We start from the raw sequence: 20,099 nt of genomic DNA on the forward strand, positions 1-20,099 counted from the left end.
TTTGAGCCCCAGGATCAGGAAATACAGATGGTTGTGAGCTACCATGTAGGTGTTGGAAACCACATCCTGACCCATCTCTTGAGTGCATCTTGAGGATAGATTCTCAAAAACAACACATTATAAGGGTGAAAAGAAAACCACATTCCCTTCCCCAAGTTAAATAAAGGGTGAAAAGATTGAAGGCTTTCAAAAGAGACCATTGGCCCAACTGATGACATATGGGTATATTACACAAGTAAATCAAAAGCATTCTTTCTGTGCTGATGAGCATCTGTTTGGCTTTCACTGCAGACTGACATTTTTCAATGGGAACAGACAACCAGACATGGACGCATGAATTCATCCTCCTTGGCCTGTCCAGTAACTGGGACACTCAAGTTTCCCTCTTTGTCCTGTTCTTGCTGATGTACCTGGTGACAGTGCTGGGGAACTTCCTCATCGTTCTTCTGATCAGACTGGACAGCAGACTCCACACTCCCATGTATTTCTTTCTGACCAATCTGTCGCTTGTGGATGTGTCCTATGCCACAAGCATAGTCCCTCAGCTGCTGGCTCATTTTCTTGCCACACACAAAGCAATTCCATTTCTGAGCTGCGCAGCACAGTTATTTTTTTCTCTGGGCTTAGGAGGGATTGAATTTGTGCTACTGGCGATGATGGCCTATGACCGCTATGTGGCAGTGTGCAATCCGCTGAGATACTCTGCCATTATGCATGCAGGACTGTGTAGTAGGATGGCTCTTGCATCTTGGGTCAGTGGTTCCATCAATTCAGTCATGCAGACTGCTATCACCTTTCAGCTGCCCATGTGCACTAATGTGTATATCGATCATATATCCTGTGAGCTCCTTGCTGTGGTGAGGCTGGCCTGTGTGGATACGTCTACCAATGAAGTTGCTATTATGGTATCGAGCATCATCCTCCTGATGACCCCATTCTGCCTGGTTCTCCTGTCCTACATCCAAATCATCTCCACCATCCTAAAGATCCAGTCGAAAGAGGGAAGAAGGAAATCCTTCCACACTTGTGCCTCCCACCTCGCTGTGGTTGCCCTGTGCTATGGCATGGCCATTTTCACCTACATCCAGCCTCGCTCCAGCCCCTCTGTCCTTCAGGAGAAGTTGATTTCTCTGTTTTATGCAATTTTGACACCCATGCTGAACCCCATGATTTACAGTCTGAGGAATAAGGAGGTGAAGGGGGCTTGGCAGAAACTACTGGGACAGTTCTCTGGATTCTCATCAAAACTGAAAACCTGAGGAATCATGAGCATCTCTGGAAAAAAGGCTTTACCTCTATTCTGCTCCCAACTCAGATATGACAGTCATTGCCATGGAAACAAAGGTAGATCTGCTGCATCATGACTGGTGATGTTATGCAGGAGGCTCAGTGGCTGTGCTGGGATGTGTGGTGTGGGTGTATTTCTGTGTCAGCAGAGTGGACAGTGGAGCTAAGCACCGCTGTCACAGAGATAACACCATTTATCAGTCTCAATTTTTATGATATGACAATTAAAAAGAAAAAAGAAACCACTAACCGTTTCAATTTGTTGCATTGTTGAAGTCATGATCCTTTTCTTTAAACCTACCTTGTACACAAAGTATCCTGTACATGCGTGTGTGTGTGTGTGTGTGTGTGTGTGTGTGTGTGTCAATGCCTTTCAGAGAAGATTGTGGTGTATCCAGGGTACCAGAAATGCATTTCCATGTTGGTTGATTCAAATAATGCATGATCTAAGTAATCAGAGGCCGTCACCATTTGGAAGAAACGTTTGTTAAAGCTTTTAAGATGTTTCTGAGTACAGTCATCTACATTCAACATTAACATTCAGTTAATGCACTCCACTGCAGAAAGGTAAACTGAGGCTCTTACCTAACCCTTAAAGGGAGTTAATCAAAGGTTTTCACATATAAGGATACAACTGACCAACAAAACATTAAAATATTAATAGACCACATTCAACTAATTCCAAAGAGAATTTGTCACATATATAAAAGGTGTCAATGTAAAAGATTGGATTGGACTAATTGCTAAGAAATTGACAAGGCCTTTCTTTCTCTAAATGTAAAAGTATAAATAACAAAAAATATGACATAATGTATAAGATATCAATGACAATATTTGTTTGTCCTTTGCCATATTCAAAGAAAGAGAATACATACATACTACCTGCATTTCACTACCACAGATTAAGACACAGTAAGATGTGGCTGTTTCCCTTGGACACATGTTTGTGACTTTTCTTGGCCAATCATTCCATGACATCTTTATTCACAAAGAGCTCCTCCCTCCATTTTTGAAACCTTTATGTGAAGGTCATTTCAACTTTTATTTCCTAGGAAGCAGAAATACTGAGGGCATTGGTTACATACTGACAGATTATCACAGCAAAATTTTATCTGTTATAGTTACATATTTTTCTTTTTGTTTATAAGATGAAATTTTCTCAATGGATAAACCCTTGGCTGAGTTAAGTTTCATGAGATGGCAGCCCTTAGGTGCGTGTGAAAGGCATCCCCAGTGGAAGGTGAGAAAGTATTGTTGCTTCATTGAAAAGATGAGATGGTATTATAATAAAAGTCATTAAGTATTTTTCAAAAAACTTGGGCACTTTAAACTAAAAGTAAATCTAAGAATTACTAATCATGAACTGTCACTTGGGGTTTGTCTTTTTTTTTTTTTTTTTTTTTTTTTTTTTTTTTTTTTTTAGGTTTTACAGGACCATGGTTCTTTGGAGCCTGTCCTGGAACTAGCTCTTGTAGACCAGGCTGGCCTCGAACTCTTGGGGTTTTTCTTTTAAAAAGCACAATGTATGCAAAAATTATTGTTCAAGCAAAAATCTCAGTAAGTCAGAGGTAGGGCAATAGCTTACTATGTCTCTGAAAAATACTTTAAATTATATTTAAATTATATTCTTTCTCCTAATTCCCCTTTCTTAGCACTGGGATTATTTTTCAAAAGCACTCTCACTCTCAGTTCGATTTCCTGTTTAGCCTCTGTTTTTTTTTAATGGCATACTGAGGGAGTAGAGTTTAAAAACACTCTTCAGATTCTGTATCACTTGTTATACTCAGAAGCTTTATTGGAGTCAGTCTTTTTATTTTCTGGAAGTAACAACTGTGAACCATGAGAATTGGGGCCTGGAAACATAGCGAGGGGCTTCAAAGCAAGGAATAAAGGACTGACCCACAAACAGATGGACAGGAAAGCTAAGACCAGGTTGTGGTCTGTACCACCTGCAGCCTGCATCCTCAGCTTGTTTATTAGGCACAACACAAGATGGGGGAGTGCTACTCTCCAGAGGAGATCTCAGTAGATTAGCAGTCTCAATTGATAAACATCAGGGTAGGGGAGGAAGCAGTAGTTGTCAGTTTACACACACAGTGATAAATTGTCCATAAACACTCTTACTCTAGTGCAAGAGATTTGCCATTCTTCTTGAGTCTGACTCATGTAGGGAAATGGTTTTGATGATTTACGTGGGTCTTGTCTGACAGATCCATAAATTCTAGAGGAGGGGAGTGTGGATTGAGAAATGAAATAGGTAAGAGATAACAGAATAAAGAGGGCACTCAGTGAATATTGTGACCTGCCCCAAGTCTATTATTCAAAGTTCTTATATACCCCAATCCAAAAAGGGGGAGAAGGCAAAATACTTCCTTGACATGATACAAAGAAAAAACAAAGTAATTTCCTCCTCCACATATCTCCAAACATTAAGTAGCCACACTCTAGGTCAACATATCTTTTTGACTAGGCAACACATCCTGCAGCTACACATTAGGTCAAAACAGCCTGTTGTATAACCTTGAAGGAGCAAGAATAGGTTTGAATTCTCTCATCTCTAGTCAAGGAGGAATGGATCCATTTCTGTGGGTTCCACAGGGCCCAAGGCCTTTAATCTCATTGACATTACTGTGCCCTTGTCAAAAATACACGTTCACTAAGAATTTTGTTCATTCAGGATGTCCAATGCTCCCTACAAAGCAGAAGACCTTGGATGGCAACAATCCTCTATCAAGAGACCCACGGTGCTCTATCTCTTCTTTCTGAGCACTACTGCAATTATTACATTGCTTAGCCTGTGGAAATATATATATATATTCATACATATACCCATGTATGAATTCTTCTCAGTGCTGCACTTGCTATGACTCTGGTCCTGGCATAACATGTTAAAGTTTATCTTTAAACCCACTGGAACAGGAATGCAAAGATCAATAAGTTAGTCATCCAGTCACAGCTTTTACTGGTAAGGTAGTATTCCTGGGCTAAGCAACATGTTTGAAATGTTCACAAATGCTGTTACTTAAAGCTGGTGAGACGCTAAAACATCTTCCTGCATCACTAAGGAAGCAAATGGCCAATGAAGCCATTTACAGTCTGAGGCTGTCCCCCGAGGAGATAATATTTCTAATTTCATAGCATTCAATAGCATGATAAAGTAATAGCAAAGCAGAAATGAGGGAAAAGGAACTAAGAGTGTATGGAAAGTAAGAAGCATAAAGTATATAAGAAGGATTCTTAAGGCTCAGAACAGGTACTACATCAGAGAGGATGATGGGCATTGAAGAAACTAGTTATGGAATTTGCCTTCAATGTGACAAGGCTAGCTATTAGGGCAAGAAACTGCTCTTGCCTGGACTGCTTGATTGTATGCTGTATGAACTGAACATGCAGGACCCACAGAAAAATGATTGCTGAACTTGCCTAAAGGTGAGACAGTCCTTCAGGGCTCCTGCTTCATGAAAGAATCTGTCAGACATTTCGTACGATACAGAAAAAAGTAACTGACAAACTGTCAATATAGGTGAAACACTCTTTCATATTCCCTGCTTTTTGGAAAGGTCTGATGGATACTATGGGCCTGTAGGTTGAAGATGGTTACCCCATTGTTACAGAATAACTTTGGGTAACTATCCAGGCACTGAGATGTTTCTGTCAAATTTAGAGTTTTGGAAGTTGCTTACAATGTACTTCCTGTCAACTTATGTAATATTATATACTTCTGGGATCTTTAATGGAGTTGAAGAATAGATAGTTATAATTATAGTTTTTCTTAGCTAATATAACTAAGCTAAGTAACTGTAGTTCTTATTTGATACCTCTTTTGTTATATGTAATTTTACTATGTTAAAGTTAACCTTCCCTTTTATTTAGACAGAGAATGGGAAATGATATAGAATTTCCCTGTGTATGCTATGAATATGTGTTATTACCATTGTTTATTAAATAAGCTGTTCCAACCAGTGGCTTGGTAGAGTAAAGCCAGGCGGGAAATCTGAACAGAGATATAGAGAGAAAGCAGGCAGAGTCAGATAAACATCATGTAGCTGCTGAAGGAGAAAAATGCCAGCTGCCAGCCAGAACCTTACCATCCTCTTGGCAATACACAGATTAATAGAAATGGGTTATTGTGACATGTAAGAGTTAGCTAGAAATATGCCTAAGCTATTGACCAAAGTTGTAATTAATATCGTTTTGTGTGATTATTTGGGTCTGAGCGGCTGGCAAATGAATGAGCAGCCTCCATTTACATTATTGTGGCCAGCTTCTCATTAATTCAGGAACAGAAGAATGAATGAAATTCATGGTTGTTGAGATGGAACAAATTCTTTGAGCCTTAGTTAATCATATAACTTTTTCTTTTGAGAATTTCAAACATGAGGACTATATTTGTATCCTTTTCACCATTCCTGCTTCCCCACCATCTCCTGTGTCCCCATCTCTCCCTTTCAATCTTATGATTTCTCTTTATTTAATTATTTTGTGACATAGATATATACATATATAAATACGTGTGTGTGTGTGTGTGTGTGTGTGTGTGTGTGTGTGTACAACTTGCTGAGCCTATTCCATGCTACTCATATTTGTATATGTTTTTGGCTGGCTACTTGGGATTGGATAATTGATCACAGGGCTCATCTCTGAGGAAGACTAATTCTTTCTCAAAAGCCTGCAGCTCTTCTTCTATGGATTAGACCTTGTGAAATTTCCCCATCTGTACTGTTCTATCAATTGGTGTTGTCATTATGTGAGTGATGTTTACACAGCCATATTGTTGACGTTTTGTGGGTGTAGTATCCCCATCATGTCTTGAAGACACTGTCTCATAGCATGCACCTGGTCCTCTGGCTTTTACAGTCTTTCTGCCCTCTCTTTCATGATGTTCTCAGAGTCTTAGGTGAAGAGTTTGCATGCAAATGTGTCAGTTGGGGTTCGGAACTCCACTCTTATTCTCTAGATTTGACCAGTTGTGTACATCTGAAATGACCTCTATCTGTTGCAAAAAGAAACTTCTTTGATGAGGTGGGAGAGCTCTAATTACTTGTGGGGTTAAGAATAAGTATTTAGAATACAGCTAGGATTATATTGATTTAGGGAAACAGCAATAGCAAGTTCTTTTCTATGGCCTATGATTCCCTTACCAGCCATGAGTAACTGTGTAGGCTTAAAGTACCAAGCATGAATTCTACCCTATTGAGTGGGATTTACACCAATTGACAGTTGTTACCTTCAAGAAAATAAATGTCACTATTGCACCATTAGGGCTGTCTTGCTGGTACAGTTATTGTTACCATTCATAAAATTTATAATTGGATAGGGCTACCTATTGCTTTTTACCAACGCAGTTTGCATAGAACCTTCAGATATCATGAGAACTAGTCTTCACAGAAGGAGCTTCCAGGTCAGTTCTAGCTTTATTCATTTAAGTCCTGTGTTTAAAGTGTATAGTGTCTTCAACAACAGCCTTTCAAGTTCTTAGAGATAACTAAGGACAATATCAATAGCCTATATTGTTTTATGAATCTGTTGGCTACCCCTGATCAACAACTACAAGAGAAATTTCCCATGCCTGACACTGGGGTTTTTGTTAAATTGTCTATGGCCCATGGGGAGAGCATTATAACCTCATTAAAACACACACACACACACACACACACACACACCATACATATGTAAGTATCTATTATACTATATGTTATATATATATATATATATATATATATATATTAAAGCAAGCTTTTGAAATACTTCACGATGACGTTTTCAAATACCCTTTGTGTTATTCATCTCTCTTTCCTCCATAGTTAAAGTTCCTTCCCCCTTTCCCATTTCCATTTTATAGTAGCTCTATCCTGTCATAATGGACTAGATTAAGGCCACAGAGATGGGTGGGCATTGGCAGTATCTACCTGTAGTGTCTTGTCTTCTGAGTGTTGGAATGTGTAAATATAAAGATCAATTGCAGTCTATAAGAAAGTATTTATCTCTTGTTCTGGCAGGCAAAATGCACAGGGGTTAGGTTCAGGGAGCTGAATACCTGTTGGTGAAGAGTTTTAGGTCCCAAGACACTGAAAGGATACGAGTTGCTCAGGAAAATCAAACCTCATTCAAATAACCCTCATGGGAATTATTCATGAATGAGATAAAAACTCAGTCTAGTAAGTCATCACTATTTTGGGGTTGTTTATTTCAGCAATTAGTCTACCTCTGATAATGCAATGGGATCATGGTTTAGATATACTTATTTCAAAAATATCCTTTGTGTATCTAGCTAGCACTGTGCTATTTACAGATAACAGATGTTTTTTGCTTTCAAACAGCTCACTAATTTTACTTTTAGTAACTTGGGGTTTGTAAATATTATCAATATGTATAAGATTATTTTAGTTTTTGTTTCAAATTAAATAACCATCATGATCTTCTCATACAGTCTAAATTATATCCAGAAAAATTATTAATTTCTTACTGTAAGTTTGAACTTTTCAGTCTAAATATTATTCAAGTTGTAATAAATACTGACAGACAACTCTTTTGAAACATGATTTTATTAGTATCACTTTATGCATAATAATCTTTATGCTTTTGCACAATTTTTACAACCTTTGAAAAATGCATGCAGTTATGTGAATGTCACTATGATGAAAACAGAGAAATGCTTGACCCCTCCAAACATAGCATATTCTTTCTTAAACACTATCCATTCCTTTGGACAGCACTCTCTGAAAGTCAGTTCAGGTTCATGCACTTGTCTATTGTACAATGCTATATGAGTGGAAACATACTGCAGAGTCTGCCTTCTTTCAGTTAGCACGCTGCATTTCAGACACTGATGCTGCAAACGGCAGTGCCAGGTTCTTTAATTGCTGAATAATAGTCCATTTCATTGATGCGTCATAGTTTGTCGGTTTGCTATTTCAGAGTACATTAGGATTATACCTTACATTTAACAATAATGAAGAAAAGCTTTTTAAAGCTTCCAGCAAACTTTTTTTTTACTTTGCTAGATGAAATAAGACATCTAATATAAGAAGTGATGACTAGCTTGTTTTGCAAAGGAATATTTAAGTTCTTTAAAAGTGCCAACCTATTTTTAAAAGTTGCTGCACCGACTGTGAATCCATGTGCTAACTGGGAGAGCAATCTCTAGTCTTAACTCCTTGAGAACAGCTGTTGAGGCCAGTTTCATAGTCTTTAAAGGTCAGAAGTAAGTGCCAAGTAGCTTCTCTTTGAGAATTTTATTTGCAGTGACTAAAGAATGCTAATGTCGAGTATTTTTTAAATTGTATTTATTTATTTTATATGCCAGTTGCAATTTCCTCTCCCCCTGTCCTCCTAATCCCTCTCCCAACCGCTCTGTTCCCATTCTCCACTATACTCCTTCTCCATTTCTGTTTAAGAAAGGGCAAATTTCCCATGACTATCAAACAAACAAACAAACAAACAAACACCACGGAATATCAAGTCACAGTAAGACAAAGCACCTCCCCATGTTTTAAAGCTGTGTAAGTATGAGGAGCAGAGTCCCAAAACCCAGTAAAAGAGTTGGAGACAGCCCCTTTTCTCACTATTAGGAGTCCCACAGGAGGCTCAAGCTATACAATTGTAACATATATATGCAGAATACCTAGCTCAGTCCTGTGTAGACTGCCTGGTTGTTGGTTCAGTCTCTGCGAGCCCCTTTGACTACAAGATAGTTGATTCTGTGAGTTTTCTTGTGGTATCCTTGACCCATTGTATCCTATAATCTTTTCTCACTCTCTTCTGTAGAATTCCCCAAACTGCACCTAATGTTTGGCTGTGGGTCTACATCTGTTTCCATCATTTGCTGGATGAAGCGTTTCTGATGACAATGGGGCTAGGCATCAACCTATGTGTATAGCAGAATATCATTAGGAATCATTATATTGACATTTTCCCCTCTAGCCATGTTTAGTGTTATCTGGAGTCTCTGGATCATCTGGCCTGTGCATCCTGGTACTCAGGGCAGTGTTACAAGTTGGCTTAGTCTCCTGGCATAGGATTTAGGGTAGACTGGCCACTGATTGGCCACTCCCTCAATCTCTAGGCCACCCTTACCCCAGCATGTAACACAGGCAGTACAGGCTGTAGGTCAAAGGTTATGTGTCTGGGTTGGTTTCCCACTCCCTACACTTGAAATCTGGCCCATTCACAGGAGATAGCCAGGTAAAGCTATTGAATCTGCTATTGGTAGGAGTCTTAGCTAGGGTCATCCTTGTATATTCCTGGGAGATTCCCTTGACCCAGGTTTTTACCTAACCCCAAGATGCCCTCCTCTTTTCAGTAATCTCCTTCAGTACTCTCCCACTCTGCCATATCCCCAAACTGATCACTCGGTTCCTATCACCATCTACCCAAAATCTACTCCTAAAAATCTCTATTTACCCTTCCAAGAGAGATACAGGCATTCTCCTGTGAACCCTTATTTTTGTCTAATCTCTTTGAGCCTGTGGATTGTGGCATAGTTATCCTTTATGTTATGGCTAATATCTTATGAGTAAGTACACACCATGTTTGTCTTTCTCAGTCTGGGTTACCTCAATCAGGTTATTTTGTCTAGTTCCATTAATTTTTCCTTCAAAGTTCCTGATGTCCATGTTTTTAACAACTGAGTAATAATCCATTTTATAAATGTACCACATTTTTATCCATTCAATTGTCTCTCAGCCATTTGAGATTAATCTGTTGAGAATCTCTGTTTAGATCTGTACTACATATTTTAATTGGATTATTTGGTTTGTTGATATCTAGTTTCTTGAATTTTTTTTTTTGTATTTTGGAAATCAGCTCTCTGTCAGATGTGGGGTTGGAGAAGATCTTTGTGCATTCTGTAGGCTGTCTTTTTGTGCTACTGATGGCATCCTTTGGCTTATAGAAACCTTTCATTTAGTTTGATGTTGGCTGTTGGCTTGCTGTATATTGCCTTTATTATGTTTAGGTATGTTCCTTGTATCCCTGCTCTCTCCAAGACCTTTATCATAAAGGGATGTTGTATTTTGTCCAAGGCTCTTTCAGCATCAAATGAGATGATTATGTGTTCTTTTTCAGTTTGTTTATATGGTAGATTACATTGGCAGATTTTTATATGTTGAACCATCCTGCATCTTTGGGATGAAGCTGACTTGATCATGGTGGATGATTTTTATGATGTGGTATTGGATCCAATTTGCCAGTATTATATTGAGAATTTTTGCATCAATGTTCATGAGTAAGGTTGATTTGTAATTCTCTTTCTTAGTAATGTCTTTCTGTGGTTTGGGTATCAGGGTGGGTTTGGCAATGTTCCTTCTGTTTCTATTGTGTGGAACAATTTGAGGAGTATTGGTATTAGTTCTTCTTTGAAAATCTTGTAGAATTTCATGATGAAATCATCTAGTCCTGGGCTTTTTTTGGTTGGGAAACTTTTGATGACTTTTTCTCTTTTTCTTTTTTTAGCAGTTATAGATCTATTTAATTTGCTTATCTGGTCTTGATTTAAATTCGGTAAGTGATAATTATCCAGAAGGTTGTCCATTTCCTTTAAGTTTTCCAATTCTGTGGAGTACAGGTTTTTGAAATATGACCTAATGATTCTCTGTATTTCCTCCATGTCTGTTGTTATATCCCTCTTTTAATTTCTGATTTTGCTAATTTGGATATTCTCTTTTGGTTAGTTTGAATAAAGGTTTGTTTATTTTGTTGATTTTCTCAAAGAACCAACTCTTTGTCTCATTGATTTTTTTGTATTGTTTTCTTTGTTTCTATTTTGTTGATTTCAGCTCTCAATTTGGTTATTTCCTGCTGCCAAGTCATCCTGTGTGAGTTTGTTTCTTTTTGTTCTAGAGTTTTCAAATGCTCTGTTAATTCACTAGCATGCGATTGTTTCCAGCTTCTTTATATAAGCATTTAGTGCTATGAACTTTCCTCTTAACACTGCTTTCATTGTGTCTTATAAATTGTTGTGTGGTCATTTTCATTGAATTTTAGGAAGTTTTTAATTTCTTAGTTGACCCACTGATGCTTTAAGTGAGCATTGTTTAATTTCCATGTGTTCATGGGCTTTCTGAAGTTAGTGTTGCTGTTGAATTCTAATTTTAAGCCACGGTGATTTGATGAGATACGTGGGGTTATTCCAGTTTTTTTGTATCTGTTGAGGATTGTTTTGTTACCTAGTATGTGGTTAATTTTTGAGAAGGTTCCAAAAGGTTCTGAGAAGAAGGTATAATCTTTTATGTTTGGATGGAATGTTCTATAGATGTCTGTCAAGTTCATTTGAGTCATAACATCTGTTATGACTTATTTCTCTGTTATTTTTTTTTGCCTGGCAGTCTTGTCCAATGGTGGCAGTAGCACAAACACTGAGAGAAACAATTAATAAATGGAATCTCCTGAAATTGAAAAGCTTCTGTAAAGCAAAGGACATGGTCAACAAGACAAAACGGCATCCTACAGAATGGAAACAGATCTTCACCAACCCCACATGAGACAGTGGACCGACTGATCTCTAAAATAGACAAAGAACTCAAGAAATTGGTCATCAAACGAATAAATAATACAATTGAAAATGGAGTTCAGACCTAAACAGAGAACTCTCAACAGAGGGACCTAAAATGCCTGAGAGACACTTAAGGAAATGTTCAATATCCTTAGCCATCAGAGAAATGTAAATCAAAACAACTTTAGATTCCATCTTACATCTGTAAGAATGACAAAGATCAAAATCAATGATGACAACCTATGCTGGAGACGATGTGGGGTAAAGGGAATACTTGCATTGCTTGTGGAAGTGCAAATTGGTACAGCCTCTTTGGATATAGTATGGCAATTTCTCTGAAAATTAGGAAACAACCCTTCTCAAGACCCAGTAATACCACTTTTGGGTGTATACCCAAAGGATGCTCAATCATACCACAAGGACATGTGCTCAACTGTATTCATAGCAGCATTGTTTGTCAAAACCAGAACTTGGAAACAACCTAAATGCCCCTCGACTGAAGAATGGATAAGTAAAATGTAGTACATTTACAAAATAGAGTACTACACAGCAGAAAAATTTGAAATGTGCAGCAAATGAATAATATAGAAAACATCATATTGATTGAGGTAACCCAGAACCAGAAAGGCAAATATCATATGTACACACCCATAAGTGGCTTTTAGGCATAAATCAAAGAAAACCAGCCTACAATTCACAATCCCAGAGAACCTAGACAACAATGAGGACTGTAAGAGAGACATACATGGAACTAATCTACATGGGAAGAGGAAAGAGACAAGATCTCCTGAGTAAATTTGGAGCATGGGGACCACAGGAGAGAATTGAAGGGGAGGGAAGAGGAAGAGAGGGGAACAGAGAAAAATGTATACCTCAACAAAATCAACTAAAAACAGGAAAAAATCTTTCAATTTAATGAAATCCCATTTATTAATTGTCAATCTTAGTGTCTGTGGTATTGTTGTCCTGTTCAGGAAGTTGCCTCCTGTGCCAATGTGTTCAAGATTATTTTTCACTTTCTCTTCTATCAGGTTTAATGTATTTAGATTCATGTTGAGGTCTTTGATCCACTTAAACTTGAGCTTTGTGCAGAATGATGGATATGGATCAATTTGCATTATTCTACATGCTCACACCCAATTAGACTAACACAATTTGTTGAAGATGCTTTCTTTTTTCCATGGTATAATTTTGGCTTTTTTTTGTCCAGAATAAGGTATTCATAGGTTATGGATTTATGTTTGTATCTTTTATTTGATTCCTTTGATCCACCTATCTGTTTTTATGTTAATAATATGTGGTTTTTAATATTCTAGCTCTATAATTGAGCTTGAAATCAGGGATAGTGATACCCCTGACAGTTCTTTTATTGTACATGATTGTTTTAGCTATCCTGGGTTTTTTCTTTTTCCATATGAAGTTGAGTATTGTTCTTTCAAAGTCTATGAAGAATTGTGTTGGAATTTGATAGGGATTACATTTAATGTATATGATGGCCATTTTTACTATGTTAATCTTACCAATCTCTGAGCATGAGAGATCTTTCCATCTTCTGATATTTTCTACAATTTCTTTATTCAAAGACTTGAAATTATTTTCATACAGGTCTTTCACTTCCTTGGTCAGAGTTACCCTGAGATATTTATTTTTTGTGGCTATTTGTGATGGGTATCGTATCCCTCCTTTTTTGTCATCCCATTTATTGTGTATAAATAAAAGGACTACTGATTTTTTTAGTTACTCTTGTATCCAGTCACATAGCTCAAGGTATTTATTAGATGTAGGAGTTATAGAATTTTGGGGGTCACTTACATATATACTATCAAATCATCTGCAAATAGCAATACTTTGACTTCTTCCTTTCCAATTTGTATCCCTTTGATCTTCTTTTGTTGACTCATCACTCTAACTAAAACTTCAAGTGCTATATTGAATAGATTTAAATCTCAGTGGGATTGCTTTGAGTTTCTCTCAATTTAGTTTGATGTTGGCTGTTGGTTTGCTGTATATTGTCTTTGTTATATTTAGGTATGTCCCTTGTTTCCACGATCTCTCAAAGACTTTTATCTTGAAGGGGTGTTGGATTTTGTCAAAGGCCTTTTCAGCATCTAATGACATGATGTGTTTTTTCTTTCAGTTTGTTTATATGGTGGATTACATTGACAGATTTTCATATTTTTGAAATTTCTGGAACTTTCATATTTTCTGCATCTCTGGAATGAAGCCTGTTTGATCATGGTATATGATCTTTTTAGATATGTTCTTGAATTTCGTTTCCTAGTATCTTATTGAATATTTGTGCATTCATGTTAATGAGTGAAATTGGTCTGCAGTTTTCTTTCTTTTTTGAGTCTTTGTGTGGTTTGGGTATCATAGTGACAGTGGACTCATATAAAGAATTTGACAATGTTCCTTCTACTTCTATTTTGTGGAATAATTTGGTGAGTTTTGGTTTTAGTTTTTCTTTGAAAGTCTGGTGGAATTCTGCATTAAAATCTTGGAGTCCTTTGCTTTTTTTGGGGGGAAACTTTTAATGACTGTTTATATTGCCTTAAACATTATTTGTCTATTTAAATTATCTATCTGATCTTGATTTAATTTTGGTAAGTGGTATCTATCAAGAAATTTGTCCATTTTGTTTTAGATTTTCCAGTTTTGTGGATTACAGGATTTTGAAGTATCACCTAATGATTCTCTGGATTTCCTCAGAATCTATTGTTAAGTTTACCTTTTTTTCCCCATGATTTTGATATTCTTTCTCTGCCATTTAGTTAGTTTGAATACAAGTTTATCTATTTTGTTGATTTTCTTGAAGAACTCTTTGTTTCATGAATTCTTTGTATTGTTCTCTTTGTTTTTATTGGCATCAGCCCTGAATTTGATTATGTCCTACCAGTCTACTCCTCTTGGGTGTGCTTCATTTTGTTCTAGAGCTTTAAGTGTCCTGCTTTGCTGCTAGAATGAGAACTCTCCAAATTATTCATGAAGGCAATTAGTGCTATGAATGCACCTCTTAGCATTACTTTCATCATGTCCCATAAGTTTGGCTATGCTGTGTAATCATTTTCTTTGAATTATAGGAAGTCTTTGACTTTATTTTTATTTCTTCCTTGACCCAGTGGTAACTCAGTATAGAGTTGTTCATATTCCATGAGTTTGTAGGCATTCTGTTGTTTCTGCTGTTGTTGAGATCCAACTTTAATCTGCAGTGGTCTGATACGGGGGGTTATGTTAGTTTTCTTGAATCTGAAGAGACTTGTTTTGTGACCAAGTATGTGTTAAGTTTTTGAGAAGGTTCCATGAGGTGTTGAGAAAAAGATATATTCTTTTGTGTTTGGGTGAGATGTTCTGTTAGATCCATTTGAGTGATAACATCAGTTAGTTCTGTTATTTCTCTTTCTTGATGACCTGTTACTTGGTGAGACTGGGGTGTTAAAGTCTGTTACTATTATTGTGTGACGTTTGGTGTGTGATTTAATATTCAGCAATGCCTCCTTTACAAATGTAGATGTCCTTTGATTTGGGGCATATATGTTCAGATTGAGACATCATCTTGTTGGATTTTTCTTTTAATGACTATAAGATGCTCTTTTCTATCTCTTTTGCTTAATTTTTTTGGAAGACTATCTTTTTAGATGTTAGCATAGCTATACCAGTTAGCTTCTTAAGTCTGTTTAATTAAAAAATCTCTTTCCAACCCTTTACTCTGAGGTAATATCTATCTTTAATGTTGAAGAGTGTTTCTTGTATGCAGCAGAATGATGGATCCTATTTTCATATCCATTAAAAAAAAGCCTGTGGCCGGCCGGGCGATGGTGGCGCACGCCTTTAATCCCAGCACTCGGGAGGCAGAGGCAGGTGGATCTCTGTGAGTTCGAGACCAGCCTGGTCTACAGAGCTAGTTCCAGGACAGGCTCCAAAGCCACAGAGAAACCCTGTCTTGAAAAACCAAAAAAAAAAAAAAAAAAAAAAAAGCCTGTGTCTTTTTATTGACAAATTGAGTTTATTGATACTGATGGATATTAAGGACCAATGACTGTTAATTCTTGGGTTTTTTGTTGTTGTTGTTTTTTTTTTGCTGCTGGTGGTAGTGTGTGTGTGTGTGTGTGTGTGTGTGTGTGTGTGTACGCGAGTGCACACCCGCTTCTCTTTTTTGGGTTTTGCTGGTGTGAGATTATCTATCACCTGGGTTTTTGTGGGTGTAGTTAACTTCTTGAGGTTTTCATACTTTATGTAAGACAGAATTTGGAGATAGATACTATTTAAGTTGACTTTGTCATGAAATAACTTGTTTTCTCCTTCTATGTTTATGAACAGTTTTGCTAACTATAGTAGTCTGGGCTGACATCTGTGGTCTCTTAGAGTCTGCAAGGCACCAGTCTAGGTCCTTTTGGATTTTAGGGTCTTTGTTGAGAAGTCATGTGTTATTTTAATGGGTCTGCCTTTATATGTCTCTTGGTCTTTTTCTTTTGCCATTTCCAGTATTATTTCTCTGTTCTGTGTGTTTAGTGTTTCAATTATTATGTGGTGAGGGGATTTTCTTTTCTGATCTATTTGGTATTCTATAAACTTCTTGAACCCTTATAGGCATGCCCTTATTTAGGTGGGAAAAATTTTCTTCCATGATTTTGTTAAATATATTCTCTGTTTGCTTTTTAAAATCTGTATCTCTTCTTCTTCTTCTATTCCTATTATTCTTATGTTTGGTCTTTCCATAGTATCCCAGATTTTGTGGATATTTCGTATTAAGAATTTTATAGATTTAACATTTTTTTCCTGATGAATCTATTTTCTTTTATCGTGGCTTCAATTCCCGAGATTCTCTCTTCCATCTCTTATATTCTCTTGGTGATGCTTGCTTATAGTTCTTGTTTACTTACCCAGATTTTTCATTTCTAGGATTCCCCTCATTTGTGCTTTTTTATTGCTTCCTTTTTCATTTTTAGGTCTTGAAGAGTTTGCTTCATCTGTTTTTTTTTCTTGGCTTTTTTGCATTCTTTTGGGAATTTCCTGATTTCTTCCAATTTTCTGTTTATCTTTTCCTCAATTATTTTATTTTTATTTTCTTTTTAAAAACATTTATCTTCATTATAAAGTCTTTTTTTAAGGTTGTTTTCTTGTGCTTCAGTTGTGTGGGATTGTTTAGATCTTGTTGTCATTGGATAACTGGGTTCTAGGGATGCTATATTGCCCTTTCTGTTATTTATTGTGTTCTAACATTGGCATTTAGGTATCTGGATTGGAGAGAATTGTAGCCCTAGTTTATTCCTTTGTTTGTTCCTGTGTGTGTCTTAATTGGAGGGATGTTTGTCCCTTGGTTTTTCTTGTCTCTCTGGTCTTTTGGTCTGGTGTCCCTAAGACCAGCTTGGCTTCCAACACAGCTGTCAGGTCTAAGTTTCCTTCTAGCTTTGGTAATGCTGAAGTCTGCTTCTGAAGTTGTAGGATGCCATGTTTTTTTTTCCCCTGTGCTTTTCACCTATCTGCAAATAATTGAAATGTCTGCTAAATATTTTGTTCAGTTCTCATTGTTAGTGCTTTTAAATTGAGATCTAGGAATTTTCTGGATGTTTTGGACACAGATATTTTACATAATATGTATTTTACAAAATCTTCACTTTGATCTACGATTTGTCTTCTCATTCTCCCAAGAGTCTTTCAAGAAAAAGAGCTTTTTATTTATTTATTAAAGATTTCTGCCTCCTCCCTAGCACCACCTCCCATTTCCCTCCCCCTCCCCCGATCAAGTCCCCCTCCCTCATCAGGCCAAAGAGAAATCAGGGTTCCCTGCCCTGTGGGAAGTCCAAGGACCACCCACCTCCATCCAGGTCTTGTAAAGTGAGCATCCAAACTGCCTAGACTCCCACAAAGCCAGTACGTGCAGTAGGATCAAAAACCAACTGCCATTGTTCTTGAGTTCTCAGTATTCCTCAGTGTCCGCTATGTTCAGCGAGTCCAGTTTTATCCCATGCTTTTTCAGACGCGGGCCAGCTGGCCTTGGTGATTTCCTGACAAAACATCCCCATTGTCTCAGTGTGTGGGTGCACACCTCGTGGTCTTGAGTTCCTTGCCTGGGCTCTCTCTCCATCTGCTCCTGATTTGGACATTAAGATTACAGTCCGGTGCTCCAATGTGGGTCTCTGTCTCTGTCTCCTTTCATCGCCTGATGAAGGTTAATATTCAGGAGGATGCCTATATGTTTTTCTTTGGGTTCACCTTCTTATTTAGCTTCTCTAGGATCACGAATTATAGGCTCAATGTCCTTTATTTATGGCTAGAAACCAAATATGAGTGAGTACATTCTATGTTCCTCTTTTTGGGTCTGGCTTACCTCACTCAGGATAGTGTTTTCTAGTTCCATCCATTTTTATGCAAAATTCAAGAAGCCATTGTTTTTTTACTGCTGAGTAGTATTTTAATATGTATATATTCCATACTTTCTTCATCCATTCTTCCATTGAAGGGCATCTAGGTTGTTTCCAGGTTCTGGCTATTACAAACAATGCTGCTATGAACAGAGTTGAGCATATACTTTTGTTGTATGATAGGGCATCTCTTGGGTATATTCCCAAGAGTGGAATTGCTGGGTCCAGGGGTAGGTTGATCCCGAATTTCCTGAGAAACCGCCACACTGATTTCCAAAGTGGTTGCACAAGTTTGCATTCCCATCAGCAATGGATGAGTGTACCCCTTTCTCCACAACTTCTCCAGCAAAGGCTACCATTGGTGTTTCTGATTTTAGCCATTCTGACAGGTGTAAGATGGTATCTTAAAGTTATCTTGATTTGCATTTCCCTGATTGCTAAGGAAGTTGAGCATGATCTTAAGTGTCTTTTGGCCATTTCAACTTCTGTTGAGAATTCTCTGTTCAGCTCAGTGCCCCATTTTATAATTGGGTTGATTAGCCTTTTACAGTCTAGTTTCTTGAGTTCTTTATATATTTTGGAGATCAGACCTTTGTCAGTTGCGGGGTTGGTGAAGATCTTCTCCTTGTCAGTGGGTTGCCTTTTTGTCTTAATGACAGTGTCCTTTGCTTTACAGAAGCTTCTCAGTCTCAGGAGGTCCCATTTATTCAATGATCCCCTTAGTGTCTGTGTTGCTGGGGTTATATGTAGGAAGTGGTCTCCTGTGCCCATGTGTTGTAGAGTACTTCCCACTTTCTCTTCTATCAGGTTCAATGTATTCAGCCTGATATTGAGGTCTTTAATCCATTTGGACTTGAGTTTTGTGCATGGTGATAGATATGGATCTATTTTCATTCTTCTAAAGATTGACATCCAGTTTTGCCAGCACAATTTGTTGAAGATGCTCTCTTTTTACCATTGTATACTTTTAGCTCCTTTTATCGAAAATCAGGTGTTCATAGGTTTGTTGGTTAAAGTCAGGGTCTTCTATTCGATTCCATTGGTCGACTTCTCTGTTTTTATGCCAGTACCTAGCTGTTTTCAATACTGTAGCTCTGTAATAGAGTTTGAAGTCAGGGATGGTAATGCCTCCAGACAATCCTTTATTTTATAAGATTGTTTTGGCTATCCTGGGTTTTTTGTTTTTCCATATAAAGTTGATTATTATCTTCTCCAGATCTGTGAAGAATTTTGATGGGATTTTGATGGGGATTGCATTGAATCTATAGATTGCTTTTGGTAGAATTGCCATTTTTACTATGTTGATCCTCCCAATCCAAGAGCAAGGGAGATCCTCCATTTTCTGGTGTCCTCTTCAAATTCTTTCTTCAAAGACTTAAAGTTCTTGTCAAATAGATCTTTCACTTCTTTGGTCAGAGTTACCCCCAAGATATTTTATGCTATTTGTAGCTATCGTGAAAGATAATGCTTCTCTGATTTCCCTCTCTGCTTCCTTTTCCTTAGTGTACAGGAAGGCAACTGATTTTTTGGAGTTGATCTTGTATCCTGCCACATTACCAAAGGTGTTTATCAGCTGTAGGAGTTTTTTGGTAGAGTTTTTCGGGTCGCTTATGTATACTATCATATCATCTGTAAATAACGAAAGCTTAACTTCTTCCTTTTCAATACGAATCCCCTTGATCCCCTATGTTGTCTTATTGCTATTGCTAGAACTTCAAGCTCTATATTGAAGAGGTATGGCGAGAGTGGACATCCTTGTCGTGTTCCTGATTTTAGTTGGATGGCTTTGAGTTTTTCTCCATTTACTTTAATGTTAGCTGTCGTCTTGCTGTAAATAGCTTTTATTATATTTAGGTATGACCCTTGTATCCCTAATCTTTCCAAGGCCTTTACCATAAAGGGGTGTTAAATTTTGTCGAATGCTTTTTCAGCATCTAATGAAATGATCATATGGTTTT

The 20,099-nt window shown here is 37.4% G+C and overlaps 1 protein-coding gene across 1 annotated transcript; it reads left to right on the forward strand.

Annotated features, from left to right (window-relative positions):
• The first annotated feature begins 305 nt into the window (after positions 1 to 305).
• LOC121435600 (olfactory receptor-like protein OLF3) lies at positions 306 to 1,259 on the forward strand. Its single transcript, XM_041635056.1, has one exon. The coding sequence runs from the start codon at positions 306 to 308 to the stop codon at positions 1,257 to 1,259; it is 954 nt and encodes a 317-aa protein (XP_041490990.1).
• The last annotated feature ends 18,840 nt before the right edge of the window (positions 1,260 to 20,099 follow it).

This window comes from Microtus oregoni, unplaced genomic scaffold (assembly GCF_018167655.1).
Source record: "Microtus oregoni isolate MIOR12 unplaced genomic scaffold, Mior012 000046F_ref0000063, whole genome shotgun sequence".
NCBI lineage: Eukaryota > Metazoa > Chordata > Mammalia > Rodentia > Cricetidae > Microtus > Microtus oregoni.